The sequence below is a fragment of the Somniosus microcephalus genome, chromosome 16 (assembly GCF_052327205.1).
Source record: "Somniosus microcephalus isolate GS21.2 chromosome 16, FLI_Smic_1.0, whole genome shotgun sequence".
Taxonomy (NCBI): Eukaryota; Metazoa; Chordata; class Chondrichthyes; order Squaliformes; family Somniosidae; genus Somniosus; species Somniosus microcephalus.
In genome coordinates, this window is record NC_141002.1 from 92,370,605 (window position 1) to 92,398,175 (window position 27,571).

The window sequence follows — 27,571 nt, forward strand, 5'->3', positions numbered from 1 at the left end:
TCCCGATCCCTGGTGATCCAGCTGGACACCGGGAAACGCTGACGCTGCACCAGGCCCCTCCCCTTTAATAAGGGGAGGAAGGCCTGCAGTACCGCGGCGCGACGTGCCGCAGTGCATGGCATGGTGCTGCGGCATGTAGCGCCATGATATTGGCTCGCAACGCCCCAAGAGCGATGCGGGGCGCTTCCAGTAGCGCCCCCTCCTCCCTCTCGGGGTGCAGGTAGCGCCCCACCCAACTTTTACCCCCATGATTCTAACAAGTCTGAGAAATGTTAGTGGTGGGAAATGGAACATTTTCCCACCTTGAGATGTCCAGTGCCTGAATCCCAACCTCAAAAGAGCACCTCCAACGGCAAAAGTGTAACGTTGTGCGTGGTTTGCTTTTGAGCACCTTAAGGAGCTTGGGCAGAGATAGCACTTCATCCACTTGGAGGTTTCACCCATTTGAAGCTGGGTTGGTTGCTTCCTCAGGGAGTGGGTTGGGTCGGGTGCACGTTGGAGCAAGTCTGTGGGGAGAGAGTCGGTGGGTCAAATGGCCGTTACTCTTTTTTTCCCTAGGTAACCTTGGGCTCCTGTGAAACTCTTGACCTGTTAGTCTGGGCTGGCTCCAAAACCAGTTGGGGAAAACCGAGAGGACGGCATGCTACTCCACCCTGCCACGCCAGTGCCAGTGTTCATTGTCTTGCCCACATATTTTTCGAACAGTTCCTTTGAAGAAGCACTGTCTCTTTTTTGTGTTTCTATAAGACCAGCTCTCACATTCTAGGCCAATTACCTGTCAAGGTTAAAATAGTAAGAACTTGCATTACCTCTTGTTAGACGCAAAGTCGGAACTGGTATTTGCCAGTTATATTAAAGTACATTTGATTGTAATGAGATTTTCAGGCAATACTTCAAATATGCTGCCAATTACTTCTGAAGTACAATTTAATTAAGAACATGCATTAGTATTTTTGAAACTCAATTGAAATTTTTATTCCTAAATCAGAAACCTTCTTAGTTTTTATTAAAATTGATCGTGGTTTAAAGAAAGTGTATGCTCCTGCCTTGCCTCAGCTCATCCGCTGCTGAAACCCTCATCAATGCCTTTATTATCTCTAGACTTGACTACTCCAACACACTCCTGGCTGGCCTCCCATGTTCTACCCTACGTAAACTTGAGGTCATCCAAAACTCGGCTGCCTGTGTCCTAACTCACACCAAGTCCCGTTCACCCATCACCCCTGTGCTCGCTGACCTACATTGGCTCCCCATTAAGCAATGCCTCGATTTCAAAATTTGCATCCTTGTTTTCAAATCCCTCCATGGCCTCGCCCCTCCCTATCGCTGTAATCTCCTTCAGCCCACCCCCACCCCCCCCCCCCCCCCCCCTTAAAACCTACTTCAAGCTTTTGGTCACCTGCCCTAATTTCTCTTTGTGGCTCGGTGTCAAATTTTTTTGTCTTAATACTCCTGTGAAGCACCTTGGGACGTTTTACTAAGTTAAAGGCGCTATATAAATGCGGGTTTTGTATGCAGGTTTTACAGAATGATTCCTCGAAGGTATGGTTTTAGGGTGCATTTACACAATAGTGGTGTGTTTGTGAAGTTGTTTCTGCAATTAGAAGGGTATAAATCATGCTTAACTAATCTACTGGAATTTTTTGAGGATGTAGCTGGTAGAATAGATAAGGGAGAACCAGTGGATGTGGTGTATTTGGACTTCCAGAAGGCTTTCGATAAGGTCCCGCATAAGAGATTAGCTTGTAAAATTAAGGCACATGGGATTGGGGGCAAGGTATTGGCTTGGATAGAGAACTGGTTGGCAGACAGGAAGCAAAGAGTTGGAATAAACGGGTCTTTTTCCGAGTGGCAGGCAGTGACTAGTGGGGTACCACAGGGATCGGTGCTAGGACCCCAGCTATTCACAATATATATAAATGATCTAGACAAGGGAACTAGATATAATATCTGCAAGTTTGCAGACGACACAAAGCTGGGTGGGCGTGTGTGCTGTGAGGAGGATGCAGAGAAACTCCAGTGTGATTTGGACAGGTTGGGTGTTTGGGCAGATGCATGGCAAATGCAGTATAATGTGGATAAATGCGAGGTTATCCACTTCGGTGGCAAAAGCAGGAAGACAGATTATTATCTGAATGGCAATAGATTGGGAAAAGGGGAAGTGCATCGAGACCTGGGTGTCCTTGTGCACCAGTCACTGAAGGTAAGCAAGCAGGTGCAACAGGCGATTAAGAAGGCAAATGGTATGTTGGCCTTCATAGCGAGAGGATTTGAGTACAGGAGCAAGGATGTCTTGCTGCAGTTGTACAGGGCCTTGGTGAGACCACACCTTGAGTATTGTGTGCAGTTTTGGTCACCTTATCTGAAGAAGGATGTTCTTGCCATGGAGAGAGTGCAGCGAAGATTCACCAGGCTGATACCTGGGATGGCAGGAATGACGTATGAGGAGAGATTGGGTCGATTAGGCTTATATTCGCTAGAGTTTAGAAGAATGAGTGGGGATCTCATTGAAACTTATAAAATTCTAACAGGACTAGACAGACTAGATGCAGGAAGGATGTTCCTGATGGCGGGGGAGTCCAGAACCAGGGGTCACAGTCTAAGGATAAGGGGTAAGCCATTTACGACTGAGATGAGGAGGAATTTCTTCACCCAGAGAGTGGTGAACCTGTGGAATTCTCTACCACAGAAGGCAGTTGAGGCCAATTCATTAAATATATTCAAGAAGGAGTTAGATATATTTCTTAAGGCTAAAGGGATCAAGGGATATGGGGAGAAGGCAGGGACAGGGTACTGAATTTGGATGATCAGCCATGATCTCATTAAATGGCGGAGCAGGCTCGAGGGGCCGAATGGCCTACTCCTCCTATCTTCTACGTTTCTATGGTACATTTTTGTCTTGTTAAATGGCAGCACAAACCAGGAGAAATGTTGAAATTCCAGTTCTTATTGCGATACTGTGACTAATTTCAAGGCCGTTACCTTGCAAAACCATTGGGATGAAGGCTTTTTATGAAGGAGATCGTCCATAAGTAGATATCATATAGCCCACGTTTGGAAAGAAACTCATTTCCGTGATGTTGAATTTGCACAGATCGATCGAAAGATCTACCCCTTTCTTTGCAAGGCCTACTTGATTATGTTCTGCAGGGAGCCAGAAAATTAAATGGCTGGGTCCTATAGTGTGAATCCTAATAATATAGTACAAGTGATGACGGTGAATGACGGAATTGAACTTGCTATTGTTCAACCATGAAGTACAATTAATGCGCTTGAGTGACGTTTCATGTTATGGCTGGTTTGTTGCTGGTAACTGTGGTATGTGATTGCTGTTAACCCTCTGTCAATGAACCAGCCACCTTTTTTAAGGATTCCTACAGGCATTCGGCATTACTAATGTGATCTGCTTTAAGATAAGAGTCAACGCCCACGTTCAGTGCATGAAGACGCAGTAGCTTTAATGCTTGTACCTGTGTCTCTATGCATCCTTGAGAATTAGGATAACCTGGTGCGACGGAATTTTGCCTTCCCAAACCTGTTTTATTTTCCTAGTTTGTGGATAAAGTTGCTCCAACTTTGGTTGAAATTTGTCAGTGAAATAGGTGCAGTCTGTAGATAACTGCTAACTTGGTTTTTTTCTTGAACTTTTTACAAGTAATTTTCCTTCCCTCCTGTTGTAATCTTTCTCTGGTCCCCTTCCCCTTTTTTTTTGTCCTAATTCTCACTATTCAAGCCACTCGAAGCCTAGGAGCAGAAATGCCTGCTTCTCGTCTGTGGTTTCTAAGGCCTTGCCCCTAGTGGGTTCCCGAAACCGAGACGCAAGGCAGAGATGGGCACAGAGTCACGTCACCCCCCCCCCCCCCCCTCTCAGCCAGCCTTGTAGCTTGGCTGAACTTCAACCATAGCACTACAGCACTCTTAACAACAGAATATGGTGCTGATGAAGGATAAACGTGTGCTGGAAGGTTGATCTGTAATTGAGACTGGACCACGCTGGCATGGGTTTGGTAATGGATAGCCGGGAAATTCATACAAAGAAAGTCTACCAAAGTATGTTCAGTTTGTGTTTTATTTTATGTACGTATTTAAATGTTCATGCTGATTCGGCCTGTCGAAGTTATTGTCTAATTGCTATTGATTTGCTTGTACAGTACCTTACTTGCCATCTCTCTCTCCTCTCCCCAGCCTGCAATGTGTGTCAATTGCTAAGCTCGTGCTGGTAATACATTTCTAGCCAAGCAGACTGCACAGCCCAGCTTTAACATTGTGCAAGCGTTTCCTTGGAGACATATTTCCAGTAGTTTGTTTGTTTCATTATCCCTCTTGAGGGGAATAAAACCCATGCCAAGCACTCCCATTAATTTTTGGAATGGCTCGTATCATTTTCCATACAGATGATCTAGTTAATGCTTGCTTCAACGGAATACTTGTTTTGAAAGCCGTACAAATTGTCCACCCCTTTTGGGTTCTAGTGGACTCCTAAATTGCACGCAAACACGCAATTTATTATTTTTTATCCTAGAAGAACTGCTTAATCGCCAAAGCAAACATTTGTGGATTGTGGAGGGGTTCTCAACCGGGGGTCTCGTGGCCCCCTAGGGGCTCCCGTGAGAGGATTTCAGGGGGTTCTGCCAGTTGGTTTGTCCCGTCAATGTACAGGGGAGACTGGAATTTTAGTCCAGTCCAACTGTGCACAAAATGAGCCTGCAGTGGGCACTGCACTGCACTTGCTGCTCCTGGTTCATTTCCTGTTGAGCAAATGGTTGATGGGGCGGAGCAGACCCTGGGCAGCAAATGGGCACATAATGTAAATTGAGGATAAAAACAGAAAATACCCTGTACTGGAAACACTCAGCAGGTCAGGCATCATCTGTGGAGAGAGTTAACGTTTCTGGACCGATGACCTGGACTGTTAACTCTGTTTCTCTCTCCACAGATGCTGCCTGACCTGCTGTGTGTTTCCAGCGTTTTCTGTTTTTATTACAGATTTCCAGCATCTGCCGTATTTTGCTTATGTCAGTTTACGACTTAATAAATTCTTCTTTTGCGTAAGGTGCAATAGAGCTATTAATAATTAATATTTATGTAGAAAAAAATACTTGTGTTGTGTTGCAGGGGGTCCGCGGAATTTTTATAACATGGGAGTGGGGCCTCGGAAGCAAAAGGTTCGAGAACCTCTATGTGAGAGAGCACCAGACTGTGGGCCAGTGTCCACACCATGAATTGGAAGTATGAACATTCACCAGAATGTGACCGGGGCTCCAAGGGTTAGATTATGAGGAGAGATTACACAAACTAGGCTTGTATTCACTGGAATATAGAAGGCTAAGGGATGATTTAATTGAGGTTTTTAGGATTTTGAAAGGAATTGATAGGATGGATAGAGAGAGAAACTGTTTCCACTGGCGTGGGAGTCTACGACAAGGGGACATAACCTTAAAATCAGAGCCAGGCCATTCAGGAGAAAAGTTAAGAAACACTTCTTCTAGGGAGGTAGAGATGTGGAACTCTCTACCACAGAAAGTAATAGATGCTAGCTCAATTAATAATTTTAAATCTGAGCGATAGATTTTTGCTAGTAAGGGTATAAAAGGATATGGGGCCAAGGCGGGTGGATGGAGTGAAGATACGGATCAGCCATGATCTCATTGAATGGCGGAACAGGCTCCAGGAGCTGAATGGCCTCCTCCTGTTCCTAATGAAGCTTTCTTTCCTGTGCTGGCATACGTTTACCCAGGCAAAGGCAAGATGCAGATTACAGAAGAAAATCGGAGGGCAAGGCAGCGCTAATAACCGCCTTTAGAGCATATTTGGCAAGAGGCTTAAGAAGGAGCCAACTGCTGGTTGCCTTGGTCAAGAAATTCAGCGTCATCGGTTGTCGGGGGGAAAGCGGTGACTTGTGAGCAGAAAGAATGAAACCCCGATCACAAACCATTTAAACGCATACTTATTTTTAGCGGCAAGATTCATGAAAACCCGGTTGCATGAGTGCGACTCGGCGGGTCTTGGTATGAGATAGAAATGCGTAAAAGCCACAACAAGGAAACGGGCCACTCGGCCCAACCAGTCCGTGTCGGCGTTTACGCTCCATGCCGTCCTAATCGCATTTACCCGCCCTGTTCCAATATCCCCTCAACCCCATTTTGCTTCATCCGCCTGTCCAATCCAATCTAATCTTGAACCTTGACCTCGGCCCCGATTTTAACTGGGGGCCCAGTTTCTCGGCGGGTGAGTTTTGGTGTAGCTCAGAACCCGCCCGCTGCGGCATAAAAGAGGTCCGGGGTATTTGAACTCCCGGGCCTCGTTTAAATGCCCAGCCGGGTGGGAAGCGTTGGAGATTCGTGCGGCCGAGAGGCCACCCACCAGGCCGATAAGTGTGCAGGGGATCTGCTGTGACCGGGGAGCAGGGAGGGTGCACAAGATCGCGGCAGGAAGACCGACGCTTTTCTCGTGGGGCCCGGAGGAACATTTTTGCATCTCCCTGGACCCGCCTTCTTGGAACGTGCCTCTTCTGGCCTCGGTCCACTCCCGCGCTGGATTAGCCTGGTGGGAAATCCACTGCCGCTTCCCCCGCTCGGGCCTCTTGCTTTTTAAAAATTGCAGTCGGGTCCTGATGACGTCATCGGGACTTGCCATGTGTATATTAAATAGGACACCGCCGGCTTGGGGCATGTGTCCTTGCCGCCTACTCGGTGGAGCCGATTAAATTAACGGCAGGTCATCTCCCAGCGACTTCAGGGCGGGTGGGTGATCCGGACAATTTTAACTGCCCGCCCACTGGACGGGTAGGGTTAAAATCACCCCATAGTTTCTACCTCGACCGCGAACCCTGAAAGTGAATGCCACCTCCTCCCAGCTCTCTGTCTAAAGCCACAGTGTCCTTCCTATAGTACTCTAGCTGAGGTTTTATATTGGCTCATTAACCTCTTGGCTTTCATATTCTAAATTACTTGTAACGAAACCTAGAATTCCATTAGCATTGTTACAGCCTTATCGACCCAAGATTCTGCCTTTAGGAACATGAGGATTGCTAGACGATAAAAGGCTGAGGTCTATCTCGTTCGCCTTCTACTGTCCTGGTAGTCACATGTTACAACGATAATGGAGTTGTTCACTAATTATAGCAATCAATCTCTATCGATTAGTCTACAACAGACTCAGACACGAGGTGGGGAAAAAAAACCCAGTGGTGAAGAGCTTTGGAAACCATAGCTCCAAAGTCACCTGTTCCTCCCAAGCACGCTACACTCTCCGCATGTCATGTCTCATATACTTTATGAAGGACGTACGAGGAGAGATTGGGTCGATTGGGCTTGTACTCGCTGGAGTTTAGAAGAATGAGAGGGGATCTCATTGAAACTTATAAAATTCTGACAGGACTAGACAGACTAGATGCAGGAAGGATGTTCCCGATGGTTGGGAAGTCCAGAACCAGGGGTCACAGTCTAAGGATAAGGGGTAAGCCATTTAAGACAGAGATGAGGAGGAATTTCTTCACCCAGAGAGTGGTGAACCTGTGGAATTCTCTACCACAGAAGGCAGTAGAGGCCAATTCATTAAATATATTCAAGAAGGAGTTAGATATATTTCTTAAGGCTAAAGGGATCAAGGGATATGGGGAGAAAGCAGGGACAGGGTACTGAATTTGGATGATCAGCCATGATCTCATTAAATGGCGGAGCAGGCTCGAGGGGCCGAATGGCCTACTCCTGCTCCTATCTTCTATGTGCGAGTTAGGGTGAACGGGACTCGGTGCGAGTTAGGGTGAACGGGACTCGGTGCGAGTTAGGGTGAACGGGACTCGGTGCGAGTTAGGGTGAACGGGACTCGGTGCGAGTTAGGGTGAACGGGACTCGGTGCGAGTTAGGGTGAACGGGACTCGGTGCGAGTTAGGGTGAACGGGACTCGGTGCGAGTTAGGGTGAACGGGACTCGGTGCGAGTTAGGGTGAACGGGACTCGGTGCGAGTTAGGGTGAACGGGACTTGGAGCGAGTTAGGGTGAACGGGACTCGGTGCGAGTTAGGGTGAACGGGACTTGGTGCGAGTTAGGGTACAGGGCAGCAGAGTTTTGGATAAGCTCAAGTTTACAGAGGCTGCAAGGTGTGTACAGTTCTGGTCGCCATATTATAAAAAGAATACAGAGGCACTGGAGAGGCTGCAAATTTACACGGATGATATCAGAAATGCAAGGTTATACCTATCGGGAAACGATGAACAGCTTGGGCTGATAAATGGCAAGTAATAGTCGTGCCACACAAGTGGCAGGCAATGACCATCTCCAACAAGAGAGTGTCTAACCACCGCCCCTTGACATTCAATGGCATTACCATCATTTAAAGAGAAGGCTGAGGGGTGATCGAATAGATGCCTTTAAAATTATGGAAGGTTTTGATAGAGTGAATACAGAGGTTTCCACTTGTGGGGAAGAGCAGAATTAGAGGCCTTCAATATAAGATCATCACCAAGAACTCCAATCGGGAATTCAGAAGAAACTTCTTTACCCAGAGAGTGGTGAGAATGTGGAACTCTGTACCACAGGGGGTGGTTGAGGTGAATAGTATAGATGCATTTAAGGGGAAGCTGGATAAGCATATGAGGGAGAAGGGAATAGAGGGTTATGCTGATAGAGTTAGATGAGGAAAGACTGGAGGAGGCTCGAGTGGAGCATAAACACCGGCATGGACTGGTTGGGCCGAATGGCCTGTTTCTGTGCTGTGCATTCTCTAATTCTGTGTAACTCTGGTTGGATGGACCACCCCGCCCGGTCAAACAGCCTTTGTTCCATCTCCAATAAACAAAAGTGTTCAAGAAAATGTGAAAAAGAAAAGACGCTGTTTTTTTAATGCCCCTCTGAATTTTGACCTCGGTGTTGCTCACAGCAGTGGTCTGGAGACTCCAGGACAACCCTATCCTGCGCGCCCACCCCCCCCCCCCCCCCCCCCCCCGTGTTTAAGCGCATGCGCAGATCTCCGGCCTTCGGTAGCTTTTTAAGGGCCGGTTTTCCTGATCGTTGCCCGCGGTGGCATGCCCGTTTCCTTGGCAAGCAGCAGGCGGGAAGAAGGGGGTGGAGGCTTGCTCTGGCCTGGTTTCTGCCCCCTTCAAGTTTCCACAGGATTTTTGGGGCTTCCCGGGAGAAGGGACAGAGCTGGTCCTGCACCTGCAGGAGTCAAGGCCTGTTGCACTGATGCTATTGAAGGGTGCGGGGGTGGGTGGGGGGAGATGTTCCGAGCCTGCTGCCTCTTTTACGATGGAGGGTGCCGAATTAGTGATGAGCCGTCTCGGGAATGGGGATAGGGTGGGCCGGGCAACAGTTTGTTTTGTACGCTCAAAGGTGGATCGATCACTACATACAAGTCATTATTTCTCCCTCAACCAACATCACTGAAACAGATTATCTGGCCATTATCACATTGCTGTTTGCGGGAGCTTGCTGTGCGCAAATTGGCTGCCGTGTTTCCCACATTACAACTGGGACTACACTTCAAAAAGTACTTCTTTGGCTGTAAAGCGCTTTGGGACGTCTGGTGGTTGTGAAAGGCGCTATATAAATGCAAGTTCTTTCATTCTTTGCATTCTCACAACATCGATGCGACCCCAAAATTTGTGTCTACGAGTGACAAAGTAATCATGTTTTTAAAATACATTTATACAGACGAGCTGCCAGCACAGAATAACTGCAGTTTTCCTGAAGCTCAGTGGAAACTTGGAAACCCTTTAGGGCCGCGTACAGCTATGAACAGGGGGATCAGTGTGATGATTTTAAAAAAAAAAAATAGTTTTCACAGCCCGGAAACAACGTTTTTATTTTACAGCACTTGAGTTTCAGCAAGTTGCATTCATAAGGCAGTACGGGCTGTGGTTTGTTTGGGAGGAAGTTCCTCTTCCTATATTTCTATCAGAACCGAAGATTAAAGTCCTGAACTCTGTTTGTATTTGGGAGTCTGCAGAAAGTAATGTGATTGGTGCAAATACAGATGGTTAGAACAAAGATCGAATGTAGAAAAGATGTAACTAAATAAACCCCCCCCCCCCCTTCTCCCATGATCCTTCAATTTGTCCTGTTGCCATGGAGACTGTTTCTGGCGAATTCCCTGCACGAACTATTAATATGTCAAAATTCCTATCTGCTATCTAAATGCGTGACCAGAAGTGGGACCTCTCCAGCAGTTCGTTCTCTCTCTTTTTGCAGGTTGGCCATAGGAACATAGAAGCAGGAGTAGACCATTCAGCCCTCAAGTCCGCTGCACCACACACAATTCGATCATGGCTGATCTGTACCTCAACTCTATTTACCCGCCTTTGCTCCGTATCCCTTGGCAACCATGGTGTCCGCTGTGGCTCGGTGGGTAGCACCCTCGCCTCTGAGTCAGAAGGTTGTGGGCTCAAGTCCCCCCGCCAGGGACTTGAGCACCTAAAGCTAGGCTGACACTCCCAGTGCAGTGCTGAGGGAGTGCTGCACTGTCGGAGGTGCCGTCTTTCGGATGAGACGTTAAACCGAGGCCCCGTCTGCTGGATGTTAAAGATCCCGTGGCACAATGTCGAAGAAGAGCAGGGGAGTTATCCCCCGGTGCCCTGGCCAATATTTATCACTTAATCAGCATAACAGAAAAAACAAATTATCTGGTCATTATCACATTGCTGTTTGTGGGAGCTTGCTGTGCGCAAATTGGCTGCCGCGTTTCCCTCATTACAACAGTGACTACACTGCAAATGTACTTCATTGGCTGTAAAGCGCTTTGGGACGTCCGGTGGTCGTGAAAGGCGCTATAGAAATGCAAGTCTTTTTCTTTCTTTACCCAACAAAAATCTATCGATCTCTGTCCTGAAAGCTCCAAGTGTCCCCCAACATCCACAGCATTTTGGGGGAGAGTGTTCCAGATTTCCACTGCCCTTTGTGTTTCCTGAGTTCACTCCGGAATGGCCCAGCTCTAATTTTAAGATTATGTACCGTCGTTCTTGATTTTCCCTACCAGAGAAAATAGTTTCTCCGTATCTACCCCATCGAATCCTTTTAACATTTTAAGCGTCTTCATCAGATCACACCTCAGCGGTGGTTTTGATCGCTCCTGTGGAGATTCTGGCCACAGACAATGCTCCAGCCACTGGCCCAGAGATAGCAACCATTCTGGGATAGAGTTATACAGCACAGAAAGAGACCCTTCGGCCCATCGTGTCCACGCCGGCCATCAAGCCCTGTCTAATCTAATCCCATTTTCCAGCACTTGGTCCGTAGCCTTGTATGCTATGGCGTTTCAAGTGCTCATCTAAATGCTTCTTGAATGTTGTGAGGGTTCCTGCCTCTACCACCCTTTCAGGCAGTGAGTTCCAGATTCCAACCACCCTCTGGGTGAAAAAGTTTTTCCTCAAATCCCCTTTAAACCTCCTGCCCCTTAACTTGAAACTATGCCCCCTGGTTATTGACCCCTCTACTAGGTGGAAAAGCTCCTTCTATCTACCCTATCTATGCCCCTCATAATTTTGTGCACCTCAATCAGGTCCCCCCTCAGCCTTCTCTGCTCTGAGGAAAACAACCCCAGCCTGTTCAGTCTCTCTTCATAGCTGAAGCGCTCCAGCCCAGGTAACATCCTGGTGAATCTCCTCTGCACCCTCTCCAATGCAATCACATCCTTCCTATAGTGTGGCGACCAGAACTGCACACAGTATTCCAGCTGTGGCCTAACTAGCGTTTTGTACAGCTCCATCATAACCTCCCTGCTCTTATATTCTATGCCTCGGCTAATAAAGGCAAGTATCCCATTTGCCGCCTTAACCACCTTATCTACCTGTCCTGCTGCCTTCAGGGGTCTATGTACATGCACACCAAGGTCCCTCTGATCCTCTGTCCTTCCTAGGATCCTACCATTCATTGTGTATTCCCTTGCCTTGTCAGTCCTCCCAAAATGCATCACCTCACACTTTTCAGGGTTAAATTCCATTTGCCACTGTTCTGCCCATCTAACCAACCCGTCTATATCGTCCTGTAGCCTGAGGCTTCCCTCCTCGCTATTTACCACCCCACCAATTTTCGTGTCATCTGCGAACTTACTGATCATACCTCCTACATTGAGCCTGTAAGTAGTATTATTAACATTGTGTCCCATTATTTAATCTAATGGTTTTGGACCATTCTTGCCTTCACTTTACAAAGCATGTGAGGGATAATTCCGGAAGCATACATTCCAGACGGAGATGCTGAAAGAGAGCTCAGGTTGGAGATTGTAGCCTCCCATTTTTCAACCCACACTCCCTCTGAGCAAAAGCTCCCTGCTGGTAATCTGAGACTGTGGAATTAGCCCTAGCGTATAATAGAGACGTAATGGGGTCATAAAAGAAAAATGAACATGGAGCTGTTTCAAAAGAGCTGTCTACCTAAAAGTGAAAGAGGTATAGAAATTGTGGTTTTAAAATCAGCCTTAGGGTCCCAGGTGAGCATCTGGTTGTAACATGACTTTGAAAGATAAAAATAGTGGATGTGTCACTTTGGTGCACATTCTGTAGAGGATCAGTCCCAGAATCCAGCTGCTTCATTAGATACCAGGCGACCCAACAGTCCCAAAGCCGTTATAAAAGACAACCTTCTCCCTCTCAAATTACATAGAATCTCCAGCACAGAAACGGTCCATTTGGCCCAACTGGTCTCTGCTGGTGTTCCGACACCATCCTCCTCCCACTCTAATTATCTCTTCCCACCCTGCCCCCAGATCCCTCTCTTTTTCCTTCTCCTGCAAATGTATCCGTGCTCCCTGCCTCAACCACACCCTGTGGCAGCGAGTTTCATAGAAACATAGAAGATAGGAGCAGGAGTAGGCCATTCGGCCCCTCGAGCCTGCTCCGCCATTCAATGAGATCATGGCTGATCATCCAAATTCAGTACCATGTCCCTGCCTTCTCCCCATATCCCTTGATCCCTTTAGCCTTAAGAAATATATCCAACTCCTTCTTGAATATATTTAATGAACTGGCCTCCACCGCCCTCTGTGGCAGAGAATTCCACAGGTTCACCACTCTTTGGGTGAAGAAATTCCTCCTCATCTCAGTCCTAAATGGCTTACCCCTTATCCTTAGACTATGACCCCTGGTTCTGGACTCCCCGGCCATCGGGAACATCCTTCCTGCATCTAGTCTGTCCAGGCCTGACAGAATTTTATAGGTTTCGATGAAATCCCCTCTCAATCTTCTAAACTCCAGTGAGTATAAGCCCAATCGACCCAATCTCTCCTCATACGTCATTCCTGCCATCCCAGGTATCAGCCTGGTGAATCTTCGCTGCACTCCTTCCATGGCAAGAACATCCTTCCTCAGATAAGGCGACCAAAACTGCACACAATACTCAAGGTGCGGTCTCGCCAAGGCCCTGTACAACTGCAGCAAGACATCTTTGTTCCTGTACTCGAACCCTCTTGCTACGAAGGCCAACATACCATTTGCCTTCTTAACCGCCTGCTGCACCTGCATGTTTACCTTCATTGACTGGTGCACAAGAACACCCAGGTCTCTTTGCACTTCCCCTTCTCCTAATCTATTGCCATTCAAATAATAATCTGCCTTCCTGTTTTTGCCACCAAAGTGGATAACCTCACATTTATCCACATTTTAGTGCATTTGCCATGTTTCTGCCCAATCACCCAACCTGCCCAAATCGTACTGGAGTTTCATGACATCCTCCTTACAGCATACCCTCCCACCCAGCTTTGTGTCGTCTGCAAATTTGGAGATATTACATCCAATTCCCTCGTCCAGATCATTAATATATATTGTGAACAGCTGGGGTCCTAGGACCGATCCTTGCGGTACCCCACTAGTCACTGCCTGCCACTCGGAAAACGACCCGTTTATTCCAACTCTTTGCTTTCTATCAGTCAACCAGTTCTCTATCCAAGTCAATACCTTGCCCCCAATCCCATGTGCCTTAATTTTGCACGCTAATCTCTTGTGGGACCTTATCGAAAGCCTTCTGAAAGTCCAAATACACCACATCCACTGGTTCTCCCTTATCTAGTTTACCATTCTCACCACTCTGTGTGTAAAGAAATTCCTCCTAATTTCATTATTGGGTTTGCTGATGGCTGTCTTATATTTATGCCCAATGCTCCCTTTAAGCTGCGTGGCCACACAGCGCTCCGCAGCACCCGTGCAGCCGGCTCACCATCTTTTAAATAGGAAAAAACGCCTGTTTTTTGAATGGGCCGGGCACCCCCCAAAAAATTAAAGGGAACATTGTTTATGCCCCCTTGTTCTGGACTCGCCCACAAGTGGAAATAGTTTCTCTACATCCACCTTATCGAACTCCTTCATAATTTTAAAGACCTCTATCAGGTCTCGTCTTAATCTTCTCTCTTCCAGAGAAAAGAGCCCCAGCCTGCTCAACCTTTCCTTATAGTTGCATCCTCTCAATTCTGATGGCATCTTTGCAAGTCTTCTCTGCATTTTCTCCAGTGCTTCAATGTTCTTTTCGTAGTGTGGGAGTACTGGGCGCAGTTCTGGTCTCAAGTGTGATCTAACCATTTCTGAGGGTTTTCTTACTAAAGTTTCTTTATAAATGTGAATCTGAAAAAGAGCAGGTCCTTGCAAATGGGAAGAATGTTGATGAGCGAGCGTAGTGTAGTAAAGGGTTGTCGGGGGTTGTAGACTCGCTCGGACAGAAAGTTTGCTATCCCTGGTCCAGGCTTGACTGAGATAAGACACGGTTGGGTGCCTTATCTCGGTTGAGCCACCCTGACATGGCAGAGAGCTGAGATCAGCGGCATCCACGTACAGGAGGCCAAAACTGGAGAAGTAGTTCAGCTCCGGACAGTCGGCCTATCCCGGCAGCTGATGGATATTATTGGAACAGAACAATCGTGAGTTGCCTTGGAGAGAAACCTAAAAGGGAGGAAGGAGCAAATAGTGGAGCGGCGGGGGAGGGGTGAATAGCTGGAGAAGGTTGAAAGGTTATGGTGATTTGCTGTAGAAGAGCCTGAAGCAATTGTCCTAAAAAAAAATCCATGTAAAGTAGTGGGTGTGATGCCTGTGGAATGTCAGTTTTAAAATGGCAGCTCTAGTCGTGGAATCCTATTCGCGGAGTTGTAAATGAAAACTCAATTATCCAATTCTCATCTAGGCCATTGAACCGAGAGTTGGGTAGCCACACTTAATGTGAATGCACGAAAGAATTGAACTAGGCCATTCAGCCCATTGAATCATTTCTCCCCCCCCCCCCCTCCCCCATAGCCCACATACACTTTTGTTAAATTATGTTGTGTCTTCAGTGCAATACTGAGGAAGTGCTGCATTGTCAGAGGTGCCATTTTTTGGCTGAGTAGTTAAACCGAGACCCCGTCTGCCACGTCACTATTTGAAGAAGAGCAGGGGAGTTCTGCCTGGCCAATATTTATCCCTCAACCAACATCACTAAAACAGGTAAACTGATTATTTATCTCATTGCTGTTTGTGACCTCGCAGTATACAAAATTGGCTGCTGTAATTGCGTACATAACCACACTTCAAAAGTGATTTGTTGGGTGTGCAGCAGTTTGGGACGTCCTGAGGATATAAATGGCGCAATATAAAAGCACCTCCCAAACCCGGGGCCTCTACCACCCAGAAGGACAAGGGCAGCAGGTGCATGGGAACACCATGGGAGGATGCCGAGAAACTCAGTATGATTTGGACAGGTTGGGTGATTGGGCAGATGTATGGCAGATGCAGTATAATGTGGATAAATGCGAGGTTATCCACTTTGGTGGCAAAAACAGGAAGGCAGATTATTATCTGAATGGCAATGGATTGGGAGAAGGGGAAGTGCAACGAGACCTGGGTGTCCTTGTGCACCAGTCGCTGAAGGTAAGCGTGCAGGTGCAGCAGGCGGTTAAGAAGGCAAATGGTATGTTGGCCTTCATAGCGAGAGGATTCGAGTATAGGAACAAGGATGTCTTGCTGCAGTTGTACAGGGCCTTGGTGAGACCACACCTTGAGTATTTCAGTGCAGTTTTGGTCACCTTATCTGAGGAAGGATGTTCTTGCCATGGAGGAAGTGCAGCGAAGATTCACCAGACTGATACCTGGGATGGCAGGAATGACGTATGAGGAGAGATTGGGTCGATTGGGCTTATACTCGCTGGAGTTTAGAAGAATGAGAGGGGATCTCATTGAAACTTATAAAATTCTAACAGGACTAGACAGACTAGATGCAGGAAGGATGTTCCCAGTGGGTGGGGAGTCCAGAACCAGGGGTCACAGTCTAAGGATAAGGGGTAAGCCATTTAGGACAGAGATGAGGAGGAATTTCTTCACCCAGAGGGTGGTGAACCTGTGGAATTCTCTACCACAGAAGGCAGTAGAGGCCAATTCATTAAATATATTCAAGAAGGAGTTGGATATATTTCTTAAGGCTAAAGTGATCAAGGGATCTGGGGAGAAGGCAGGGACAGGGTACTGAGTTTGGATGATCAGCCATGATCTCATTGAATGGCGGAGCAGGCTCGAGGGGCCGAATGGCCTACTCCTGCTCCTATCTTCTATGTTTCTACCACCACCTCAAAGTTCCCCTCCAAGTCACACCCCATGCTGACTAGGAAATATATCGGCCGTTCCTTCATCGTCACTGTGTCAGAATCCTGGAACTCCCTCCCTGACAGCACTGTGGGAGCACCTTCACCACACGGACTGCAGCAGTTCAAGAAGGCGGCTCACCACCACCTTCTCGAGAGTGACTAGGGATGGGCAATAAATGCTGGCCTTGCCAGCGACGCCCACATCCTGTGAATGAATTAATAAATAAAAAAGTTTCTTTCATGGCCGCTATCCAGCTTTTATAATCGCTTGAGGAAAAATTCTGCAAAATATGCTTAATTAGTTCAAACTCTCTTGAATGCTGTCAGTCTTTTACAAGCATTATCTGGCTACATAACTCGGTGCCGTCTACAAAGCTTGCAGCATTATTAGCAGAAGAATGCTCCTACATATCAGTAATGAATAATGTGAACGTCAAGGTTCGTGCAGAACTCCCCTTGTTTCTTTGTCCCAGATAGAGCCTATTCCATTTATCATCACCTGCTGCTGCAAGACCAGCTATCAGCCTAACCAGCTAATTGGCTTTTAATTCTTTGAGCAAGGCAAGCTGGCCTATAATTCCCGGGAAGAAGCAAGACTCGCCAGGCTCGGGGCTCCAGATGGTCAGTCGGAGAATGCCATTGATGGTGACCACAAACTCATTGGAGTTTAGAAGAATGAGAGGTGATCTTATTGGAACATATAAGATTCCGAGGGGGATTGACAGGGTAGATGCAGAGAGGATGTTTCCCTTCATGGGGGAATCTAGAACTAGGGGGCATAGTTTCAGATTAAGGGGGCACCCATTTAAGACGGAGATGAGGAGGAATTTCTTCTCTCAGAGGGTCGTGAATCTTTGGAATTCTCTACCCCGGAGAGCTGTGGAGGCGGAGTCACTGAATATATTCAAGGCGGAGATTGACAGACATTTGAACTACAGGGGAGTCAAGGGGTGTGGGGCGAGAGCGGGAAAGTGGTGTTGAGGCCAAGATTGGATCAGCCGTGATCTTATTGAATGGCGGAGCAGGCTCGAGGGGCCGATTGGTCTGCTCCTGCTCCTATTTCTTATGTTTTTATGTTCTTATGTTTCAGGCCAGTGACCGTTCTGATGAAAGGTCACCAACCTGAAAGGTTAACTCTGTTTCTCTCTCAACAACAACAACAACTAGTATTTATGTGGTGCCTTTAACACGGCAAAACGTAGCTTAACAAGAGCGTTATCAATAAAAACGTTGACTGATGCTGCCTGATTTGCTGAGTATTTCCAACACTTCCTGTGGGTCAGATATAGCCTTGTGTGACCATCAAAGTGACCAGGAAGCCGGTGGATTGTCACTAAGACCCCAACTGGGTCACTAATGTCGTTTAGGGACGGAAACATGTCGCCCTTGCCCGGTCTTGACCTATCCAGTCCCTCCCCCACCCCCATGGTGGTTTGACTCGCAGTTGCCCTCCAAGGTGGACCAGCAAGCCACCCATTTGCACTAAGCCACCACCAGCGGTTCAAGAAGAAGGCCCACCACCACCTCAGGGCAACTAGGGATGGGCAATACATACCAGCCTTGCCAGTGATACCCACATTCTCAGAATGTATTTGTTTTTATAAAGGCTGTGGGTTCAAACCCCAGTCCAGGATTTCAGACCAAGGTCTAGATTGACACCTTAACTTTTTATGTCTCTCATCTCTGGCATCATCTCAGTGAATCGAAGACTCTTCCATAATGGGTTGCCCGAGGTCACGTCATCAACCAAACCAGTCCAGCGCACCGATGAGATCATATCCATGACAAAAGGCAGATAAGCACCTTTGTGATTAGCAGTAGGTCTATGATAAAGTGGTTGGAGAACCTCCGCCCGCAGAAAACCCTTAGAAATCTTACGCCTGGTAAAAGCATGTGTAAGGCCTGCTTTTACCAGCATAAGATTTGCAAGAAGTAAAAAAAAAAAAAAAAAATTATTTAACTAATTTATCATTTTTAAATACTTTTAAGAAAAGGTAAGTTTATTTTTCACCCCGTAATTTTGGTTTAAAATATTTAATTTATTGTCATTTCAACTAATTTTAATGTATTTAATGTTTTAGTGTTTTTGGGGTGATCTCCATTCATATATTTGACAGGTCTATCTGACAAGTGTATGAAGGGGGATTCCCTTCTCCTATTGGCTGGCCTGGCCCACGTGATCCCAGGGATGCTTGCGAACTGCCTGCGTCCCTGGGGATACGTGGGTCCTGCGCATTTCGAGTTGGAGAGGCCCAGGAGCGGAAGTGTCCGGACCTCAGGAGCCTCCGATCGGAAAATACGGCCCAATAACTATCTTCCCTTCTAGAATCTCCCAGTTTGCAGGGAGCAAAATAAAGTTTTTTAACTTGCGCACGTACCACATACTTGGAGTAATTTTCCAAGGGCGCACGGCAGTAGGGAACTTTGCCTGCCTTCAGCACCTATTAGAAAATCATAGAACCAGACAAGTTTACAGCACAGAAGGAGGCCATTCAGCCCATCGTATCTATTTCAGCAATCCAAAGCTAATCCCACTGCCGTTCTCTCGCCCCATTGCCCTGGATCATCATCCGCTTCAAATACTTGTCTATCTTTCCCTTTAAAGATACAGTGGCCTCTGAGGGATGGTAGTAGACATGTGGCTTTCTGATATGCAGTGACATTGGTAGGGTGCCCGCTGCTGAAATATCCTTGAAAGAAAGACTTGCATTTATATAGCGCCTTACATGACGTCCCAAAAGCGCTTTACCACCAATGAAGCATTTTTGAAGTGTAGTCACTGTTGTAATGTAGGAAACACGGCAGCCAATTTACGCACGGCAAGCTCCCACAAACAATAATGACCAGATTATCTGTTTTAGTGATGTTGGTTGAGGGATAAATATTGGCCCAGGACACCGGGGATAACTCCCCTGCTCATCAACTGTGACTACATTTCAAAAGTACTTCATTGACTGTAAAGCACTTTGGGACGTCCTGAGGTTGTGAAAGGTTCGATAGAAATGCGAGTCTTTCTTTTTTAATGCCATGGGATCTTTCACTGTACAGTTGGGCTGATTATTTTAAACACCATACTCCTTTATTACACAATATTGTTTGCATATCGACTTGCATTCCCTTTATCAATTCTGACTGCCTTTTGGAATTGCTCAAACCAAGGCCTCTATGAAGACTGTGGCGCTATGGGGAAGTGGGATGAGAGCAAACGGCTCCAGTGTGGAGTGAGCAGTGACGCAGATAGGCTGCACCAAGTGGCTTCCTTCTTTGCTGAAATACCTATCCCTCTATAATCCTGTAAACATCGCCTGTGGGTGGAATTTTTGCGAGTGTAGCTTTTTAAAAATAATTCTCTGGATGTGGGTGTCACTGGCAGGGCCAGTGTTTATTGCCCATCCCTAATTGCCCTCGAGAAGGTGGTGGTGAGCCTCCTTCTTGAACCGCTGCAGTCCGTGTGGGGAAGGTCCATCTTTATGTAAATGATTAAACCAGTCCGACTTGTTTTCTAATTTAATAGAATACTTCCAATCAGTTAGAGTAGTGGGCGTTGTTTTATTTGCTTGTGCGGTCCGTGACCCTTGGCTTCAGTAGTTGCAAGCTATTGGAAATGCAGTATTTACATCAAAGTAGTAAGAGTATTGACAAGTTGTCTTTTTTGAGCATTGCTGAGTGTATAGTAATGATTTATATTAATCTGATAAATTGGAATCATTTTGTGTGTCAATGAAACACATCGGGCTCAATTTTAACTCAGCCGTCAGGCGGGCTTTGAGGCGTGTGGGGGGTTAAAATTGCAAAACCTGGGGGTCGGGACCCCCCCACGCCTGGTTCCCGCCTCCATGCCATTTTAACCCAGGCGTGTCTGATGGCCCCGAATCAGTCCCGCCTGCAACAGGTGGGACTGGTCTTCTAGGGCCCTTAAACAGCACTCATTGGCCTTTATAATCCCATTTTAACAGGCACTTGCCTGTTTAACCCTTTTCCCACGTAAAACACACCTGGTGGGGATCACGCCTGTGAAACCTGGCGTGAGCACTATTGGCTGCAGGCCAACCATTAAAGAGGAGATTTGATCAGCCATCATTTGCAGGTGGCAGGACTTTGTTGTCTCAGGCCTGGGGCAACTTTTACCAGGCTTAGCCACACCTGTGGAAGGTTGGAGCCTCACACACTTCTCCAGTGTGGCCTCCTGCGAAACCCCTCTCGCCAGTCTCACTCAGCGCTTCCTCAACTGAGGCATCTACCAGAAGCATGGGAGGCCTTTTTTTCCCTTCCCTTCTTGGCATTAGAGGACCTCCAGCCCCATTCGCGAAATGACACACGCCACAACTGCAGAAGTTGCCATCAGAATTTTTATGCTAAACAAACAACTGATGGCATTTTTACAGAATACACAACATTTCACCCAAGTGACTACCCTTGTGACTATTTGTGCTTTATTTTCCTCTTGCGTGTGCTCCTACGTAGTGGTTCCCCTGTGGCTTCAGCAGATGTGGAGGCCTCTTGCTCACTTTCCTGCTGCTCCTGTCTCGACACCTTTGGCGGGCATCCTCTGGGGTGGCGAGCCTGTGAGGGCTCGGCAGCAGTCTGCTGCTCCTGCGGCTGTGCAGGGGCTGAGACGTCTATCTCAGTTGGGTGTGGACTCCGGCGGGGCTCAGACCGAGGGCCCTGCAGTGGCATGGAAGTGTGAGTGCTTGGAGAGGAGCCCCCACTTCCTTGAGGTCTGCCACCAACCTCCCTCTCATGGGTCAGGTCCCCCTCAGTGCCTGCAAGTGGCTTGAGAGCACCTTGCTGTACATCAGGGGTGCCATGGGGACCCGTATCTGCAATGGCAGTCCTACTCAGAAGGACTTCCATGAAGGTCTGGTTTCTCTGTTCAATAGATGCCCATTGCTCCTCAAGAGATGTCATTCTATTCTGAACACTCACCATGTTTTCCATACCCTGGCAACTAACCTCCTCCATGGCCGTAGCCCTCCTCCTCTACCGTAGCCAGCCTTACCACGGAGGCAGCAATCATTTCCACGTAGGTAGCCATCCTTTCCGTGTTGATGCGTTCATGCGCCAATGATTCCACAAAGACTCTGCTCATGTTCGCTATGGACTCCTCTATTCACTCCACACTTGCAGTGACCCTAGAGACAAAACCTGCCAGAGACTCCTGCATCTGTGCCTGGAGTTCCATCACCTCTGATCTTACGGATGGACCCAGAGGCAGAGGGTCGACATGCAGCTGAGCTGAGCTGGCAGAGTCCTGCGCCCTCCAACGAGGACTCTCCACTGCTGTCCGTCTCCACAATCTGCTGATGCTCACTTGTGAGCTGTGATACACCAGGTGACAACTCTACTCTATGTCCAGAAGGTCCCCCCGAGGTGTGAGTGTCTGCGCTGGTGCTGGGTGCACTTATTTCTGCCGACGCTGCGCCCTCAGAGGTTGCAGGTTCCTCTAAGGAGTCTGGAATCTCAGGCTCTTCCTCCTGCACAGTGGGCACGGGGGCTCTCGATGGTCCTGTGGGGGAATCAAGGAAAAAGTTAGAGATGTGATGCCAAGGTTACATGCACATTGCATTTTGCAGATGATCATAAGTCCATATGATGTAGCTTCAGAATCATTATCAGCGACTCATGCAATGCCAATGAGAGAGATGGAAAACTATTCTGTCACCAGCTTGCGGGGATGCTTCTGCCTGTCCTTCCCCAACGTCCACATCTCGGTCAGCCCCGTCAATCTCCAGTACGCCTTCCTCCCAGGGGGTGAGCTGGGCTAATGAGGGCGGCCCCCCTCCTGTCTTGGCTCGCTCTCTCCTGTTGTGAGCTCTCTTTTCCTGCAATGAGGGAGACAAGTGGAGGTTGAGTGAGAATGAAGGAGTGAGTGCAGAGATTGCATAGCATAGCTACTTAGAAGGAGACAAAGATGGAGTGAGGTTGCAAGACCAAGGGCCTTCTCTGTGTGTTGTCAGTTGTGTTCAAAGCATCAGAGTGAGAGGGAGTGTGAGGGCTGCATGGTGGAATAGTTATGTGAATGTGAGCATCGAGAGAGAGGGAATGGGTAAGGGTGCATGGATGTGAGTGCCTAGTGGGATGTGAAGGAAGAGAATTGCTAAAGCTGAGTGCTGGTGAGGAAAGGCAATGGGGATCAGATTGAGGGTGATGGAAACTTCATACAGTACTTACTTTTCCAGTGCGATGAAGGTCATGGAATCTTTTCCTGCACTGCATCCAGGTGCGCCGTGTGAGCCCCAAGGAGTTGACTTCCCCAGCCACCTGTAGCCACACAGCCTTGGTCTGACTGGGAGGCCTCTTTCTCCCTGAAGGGAACAGGACCTCCCTCTGGGCCCTTGCACCATCCAGCAATGCCTGGAGTGAAGCCTCATCAAATTTGGGGGCAGCTCTTGCCCTCCCGCTGGCCGTTGCTCCTGCAGGCTCCTGTGCCATCTCAATGGTGAAGTTTGGAAGCCTACAGAAGAAGCAAGGCTTGCTGTGGGCCCTAAAAGCAGCAGCAATGATGATGTCATATTCTGCGCCTTTCTGACTGGAAATACTCAATTGCCAAGGGTTCCCACACGTTGGAAATCAATTGGCCAATTGAGTTTAAAATTGCATCAATCTCACAGACCCATTTAGATTCATGTGGGAAACACCAAATTCGGGGAACCCGACAATTCCCCACACCTGAGTTAAAATCGACCCCATCGTAATATGTGATTACATAATATTTCCTGATTTTATGATTTTTTTAAAACTCTGAAGTATTTACCTTTTAGTTGGTCTTCATTTGCATTGGTAAAGTAGCAGATACTAACGGTCCAATTTACTGCGAAGTGACCTCGTGTGTATTCAGCAACCTGAGTTGAAAAATGTGTTTTTCTTTATTGCAGAGCAAGGAGATCGGGTTCCAGCTGCACGAGGATTTAATGAAGGTTCTCAATGAGCTGTACACGGTAAGGAGAATTCTGGCACTCCAGCTGCCTCGACAAACTACTAGTCAAACGTTTTAATTGCCCTTCAGACAGTCTTCCGTTCTCGCTGGGCTAGATGGGTCAGCCCAAGGTTAGTGAAGGGGAGAAACGGACCAACAACAACAACAACTTGTAGTAAAATGTCCCAAGGCACTTCACAGGAGTGTTAAAAGTCAAAAGATTTGACACCGAGCCACACAATGGATTGAGTAGACTAGGCCTATATTCTCTGGAGTTTAGAAGAATGAGAGGTGATCTCATTGAAACATACAAAATTCTTACAGGGCTTGACAGGGTAGATGCAGGGAGGATGTTTTCCCTGGCTGGGGAGTCTAGAACCAGGGGTCACAGTCTCTGAATAAGGGGTCGGCCATTTAGGACTGAGATGAAGAGAAATTTTTTTACTCAGAGGGTTGTGAATCTTTGGAATTCTCTACCCCAGAGGGCTGTGGAGGCTCAGTCGTTGAGTATATTCAAGACAGAGGTCGATAGATTTTGGAATATTAAGGGAATCAAGGGATATGGGGATAGTGCAGGAAAGTGGAGATGAGATCGAAGATCAACCATGATCTCATTGAATGGCGGAGCAGGCTCGAAGGGCCAAATGGCCGACTCCTGCTCCTATTTCTTATGTTCTTTATATAAGGAGAAATTAGGGCAGGTGACCAAAAGCTTGGTCAAAAAGGTAGGTTTTAAGGCGCGTCTTAAAGGAGGACAGAGAGGTGGAGAGGTTTAGGCAGGGAATTTCAGAGCTTAGGGCCTAGCCAACAGAAGGCACGACCACCAATGATTGAGCGATTATAATCAGGGATGTGCAAGAGGGCAGAATTAGAGGAGCGCAGATATCTCGAGGAGGTTGGGGGGGTGGTGCTGAGGGAGATTAGAGATAGGGAGGGGTGAGGCCATGGAGGGATTTGAAAACAAGGATGAGAATTTTAAAATCGAGGCATTGCTTAACCGGGAGCCAATGTAGGTCAGCAAGCACAGGGGTCATGGGTGAACGAGGCTTGGTACGAATTAGGACACGGGCAGCCGACTTTGGCCACTTGAATTGCGCGTCGCATTGACGGCTATTAGTGGGCGGTCCTAAAGCAGCTTATAACTCAAGACTGGCAAAAGGCTTTGGTTCGGGAAGGACACGTGGGGACAATTGATCTACAAATAGAAGGAAATGGAAAGTGAAAACCATTATAGTATTAGCTGTAGTGTACTTAATTTAAGTGCTCATCTCTATTACCAGTTGACCAGCCCACTACTATTTTCCCTCATTAATATATTTAGGACAATGCATGCATTCTTTGTTTCTTACAACCCAATGGCCTAACCCACTGGCTTTTTCTCCCTTTTTATGGAATGATACCTGCTGGCAATGTCTGACTTGCACCATTCCTATCGAGTGCTGCTAAGCTTCCAGTCAGCGCACAGTACGCTCTATCGCACACCATTAAACAAACTTCACAGGCAGTTGCCGCAGTCACAACGTAGGCACTGCTTTGAAGACAGCGCCAAGATATACCACTGGCTCTGCACTACCGTAAAATCACCATGCATAGTGTAAATCCAGAGTGAAGGGCCAAGCATTGTGGAGTGAAGCAGTGCGAGACGCCCTCCTCCAAGGAGCCTTTATACATTCGAATTAGGAGCAGGAGTAGGCCACTCGGCCCCTCGAGTCTGCTCCGCCATTCCATAAGATCGTGGCTGATCTGATTGCTCCACATTCCCGCCTACCCTCGATAACCTTTCACCCCCTTGCTTATCAAGAATCTATCTACCTCTGCCTTAAAAATATTCAAAGACTCTGCTTCCACTGCCCTCTGAGGAAGAGAGTTCCAAAGAATCACGACCCTCTGAGGAAAAAAATTCTCGTCATTTCTGTCTTATTCTTAAACAGTGACCCCTAGTTCTAGATTCTCCCACAAGAGGAAACATCCTCTCCACATCCACCACATCAAGACCCCTCAGGATCTTATATGTTTCAATCAAGTCACCTCTTACTCTTATTGTTCTGCGTCCCAGAGTCATGCCAGGCCCATGCTCCAGATTTACACTGCAGTTTTAAGATGGAACGGACACTATTGTACAGGAAACTCTCGTTTAAACGGCACCTAAATATCCGGAATTCTCTATTAACCGGCAAAATTCATACTCCGAAAACAACACCTCAATAACCGGAAATGTTGCCGAGTCAGAGTCTCCGCGGTGGCCGAGTTAGTCAGTGGGGGTAGTTCTCCAAACTGCCACTACTCGGCCTCTTTGCGCTGTCGGAAGTCCGAACACCTCAATAACAGGAGTCTGACTCCCGCGCTGTATACAGTCGTTTACTGTATAAGTTTTGTTTTACTGTTAAGTAATTAAAGAGTTATGGATTACCCTCAACTGGCAGTACTGTACTTAATCAAGCAACTTCCACCATCCATTTAACACAACATTCTGTAGGTGAGTACCCAATTACTGTATACTGCACATTTCTTGATTTTTTTAAATTTCTGTTTGTTAAAAATAGCCTCGGTAGATAACCCTCTCCGTCATCCGGAATTTTTGATCAACCGGCACCATCCCGGTCCCGTCGGTGCCGGATATCAAAGAGTTTCCCGTATAATGTAAATGCAGCCTCAAAGGCAATCGTTGTGTGTGACGTGGTTTGGCTTATTTCTGTGAGATGCAGGAATGTATAAATCCAAGTTTGTCCTTTGACTGTTGCTGGGACGTTGCATTGATTGACGGTGCTTTGCCATTTTGATTACCTTGGTTGTACATTTTACAAGCGCTATTGAATTAATGTTCAGTACTCAAGATCGATTTCCAGCCTTCCAATCTTTGCTTTTACCATTAATCCACCCGAGACTCGCAGCTAAGTTCTGCTGATACTGATTGCGACATTTCAATTTTAAATGGAAATCTGTCTAATCAGCTTCTGTATAGAAACCAGGCTTGATGAGTATACTTTATTGAAATTATTATTCGGCTTTTAGTTTGCCTTCACAGACAAGCTGTATGAGGTTTGGAAGTTACTTTCTAATTAACTTAATTTGCAGGCGCAGTTTGAAATGAAGCAGTAGAATTTATCGTGTGTTATCTACTCTGATCATTATGAATAGAATATTCAAATCTTACTTTTGCAAAAACTTTTGACGCATTGGGAAAAAGAATATTGTCTCATTTGGTTGGCCTAATTTTACTTGACGTTAATCTTATTTGCATAATTAAAATTTATCAGAGTCGACAGGGAAGGGTTTATGGGTTTTCTATTATTAATGAAAATATCTGGGTGATCTATTTTCACAAGGGTGCTGGTTTGTCTAACTGATGGTTATTAAATATTTGTAGATTCTTTCTGACGTCTTCAAACTCACTCCCGGTTTCCTCTTTTGGAAACAGAAACGTGTACCGTGGGCAGGCAGCTGGTATCTCACTCGAGTGGCTAATCCTCCGATAGAATCATAAAATCATACAGAAGGAGGCCATTTGGCCCATCGTGCCTGTGCCGGCTCTTTGAAAGATCTATCCAATTAATCCCACTCTTTCCCCACAGCCTTGCAAATGTTTTGTTTTCAAGTATACGTCCAATTCCCTTTTGAAAGTTGCTGTTGAATCTGCTTCCACCGCCCTTTCAGGCAGCGCATTCCAGATCATCATAACAACTCATGAAGGGTTTTTGACAGTAACAGCTGAGACCAGTTCTGCCCTCAGCTGCTCCAACCCTCCGAGATATCAGCGTTCCTCCAATTCTGGCCTCTTGCGCATCCCCAATTTCCATCGCCCCACCATTGGCGGCCGTGCCTTCAGTTGTCTAGGCCCCAAGCTCTGGAAATCCCTCGCTAAACCTTTCCACCTCTCTCTCTGTCTCTCCTTTGAGATAATCCTTAAAACCAACCTCTTTGACCAAGCTTTTGGTCACCTGTCCTGATATCTCTCTCTGGGGCTCGGTGTCACATTTGACCTGATAACGCTCCTGTGAAGCGCCTTGGGACGATTCACTACGTTAAAGGCATTGTAGATAATGCAAGTTGCTGTTGCTAGTACGATTTGGACAGGTTGGGTGATTGGGCAGAAACATGGCAAATGCACTATAATGTGGATAAA

The 27,571-nt window shown here is 47.1% G+C and overlaps 1 protein-coding gene across 6 annotated transcripts in view; it reads left to right on the forward strand.

Annotated features, from left to right (window-relative positions):
* srgap1a (SLIT-ROBO Rho GTPase activating protein 1a) overlaps window positions 1-27,571 on the forward strand; it is a 290,700-nt gene that overhangs the window by 146,207 nt on the left and 116,922 nt on the right. For all 6 annotated transcript variants that reach the window (XM_086009434.1, XM_086009429.1, XM_086009435.1 and 3 more), the window contains exon 4: window positions 23,408-23,470. In XM_086009434.1, the coding sequence (XP_085865560.1) occupies window positions 23,408-23,470 (63 nt within the window). The remainder of the gene's footprint in view (window positions 1-23,407; window positions 23,471-27,571) is intronic.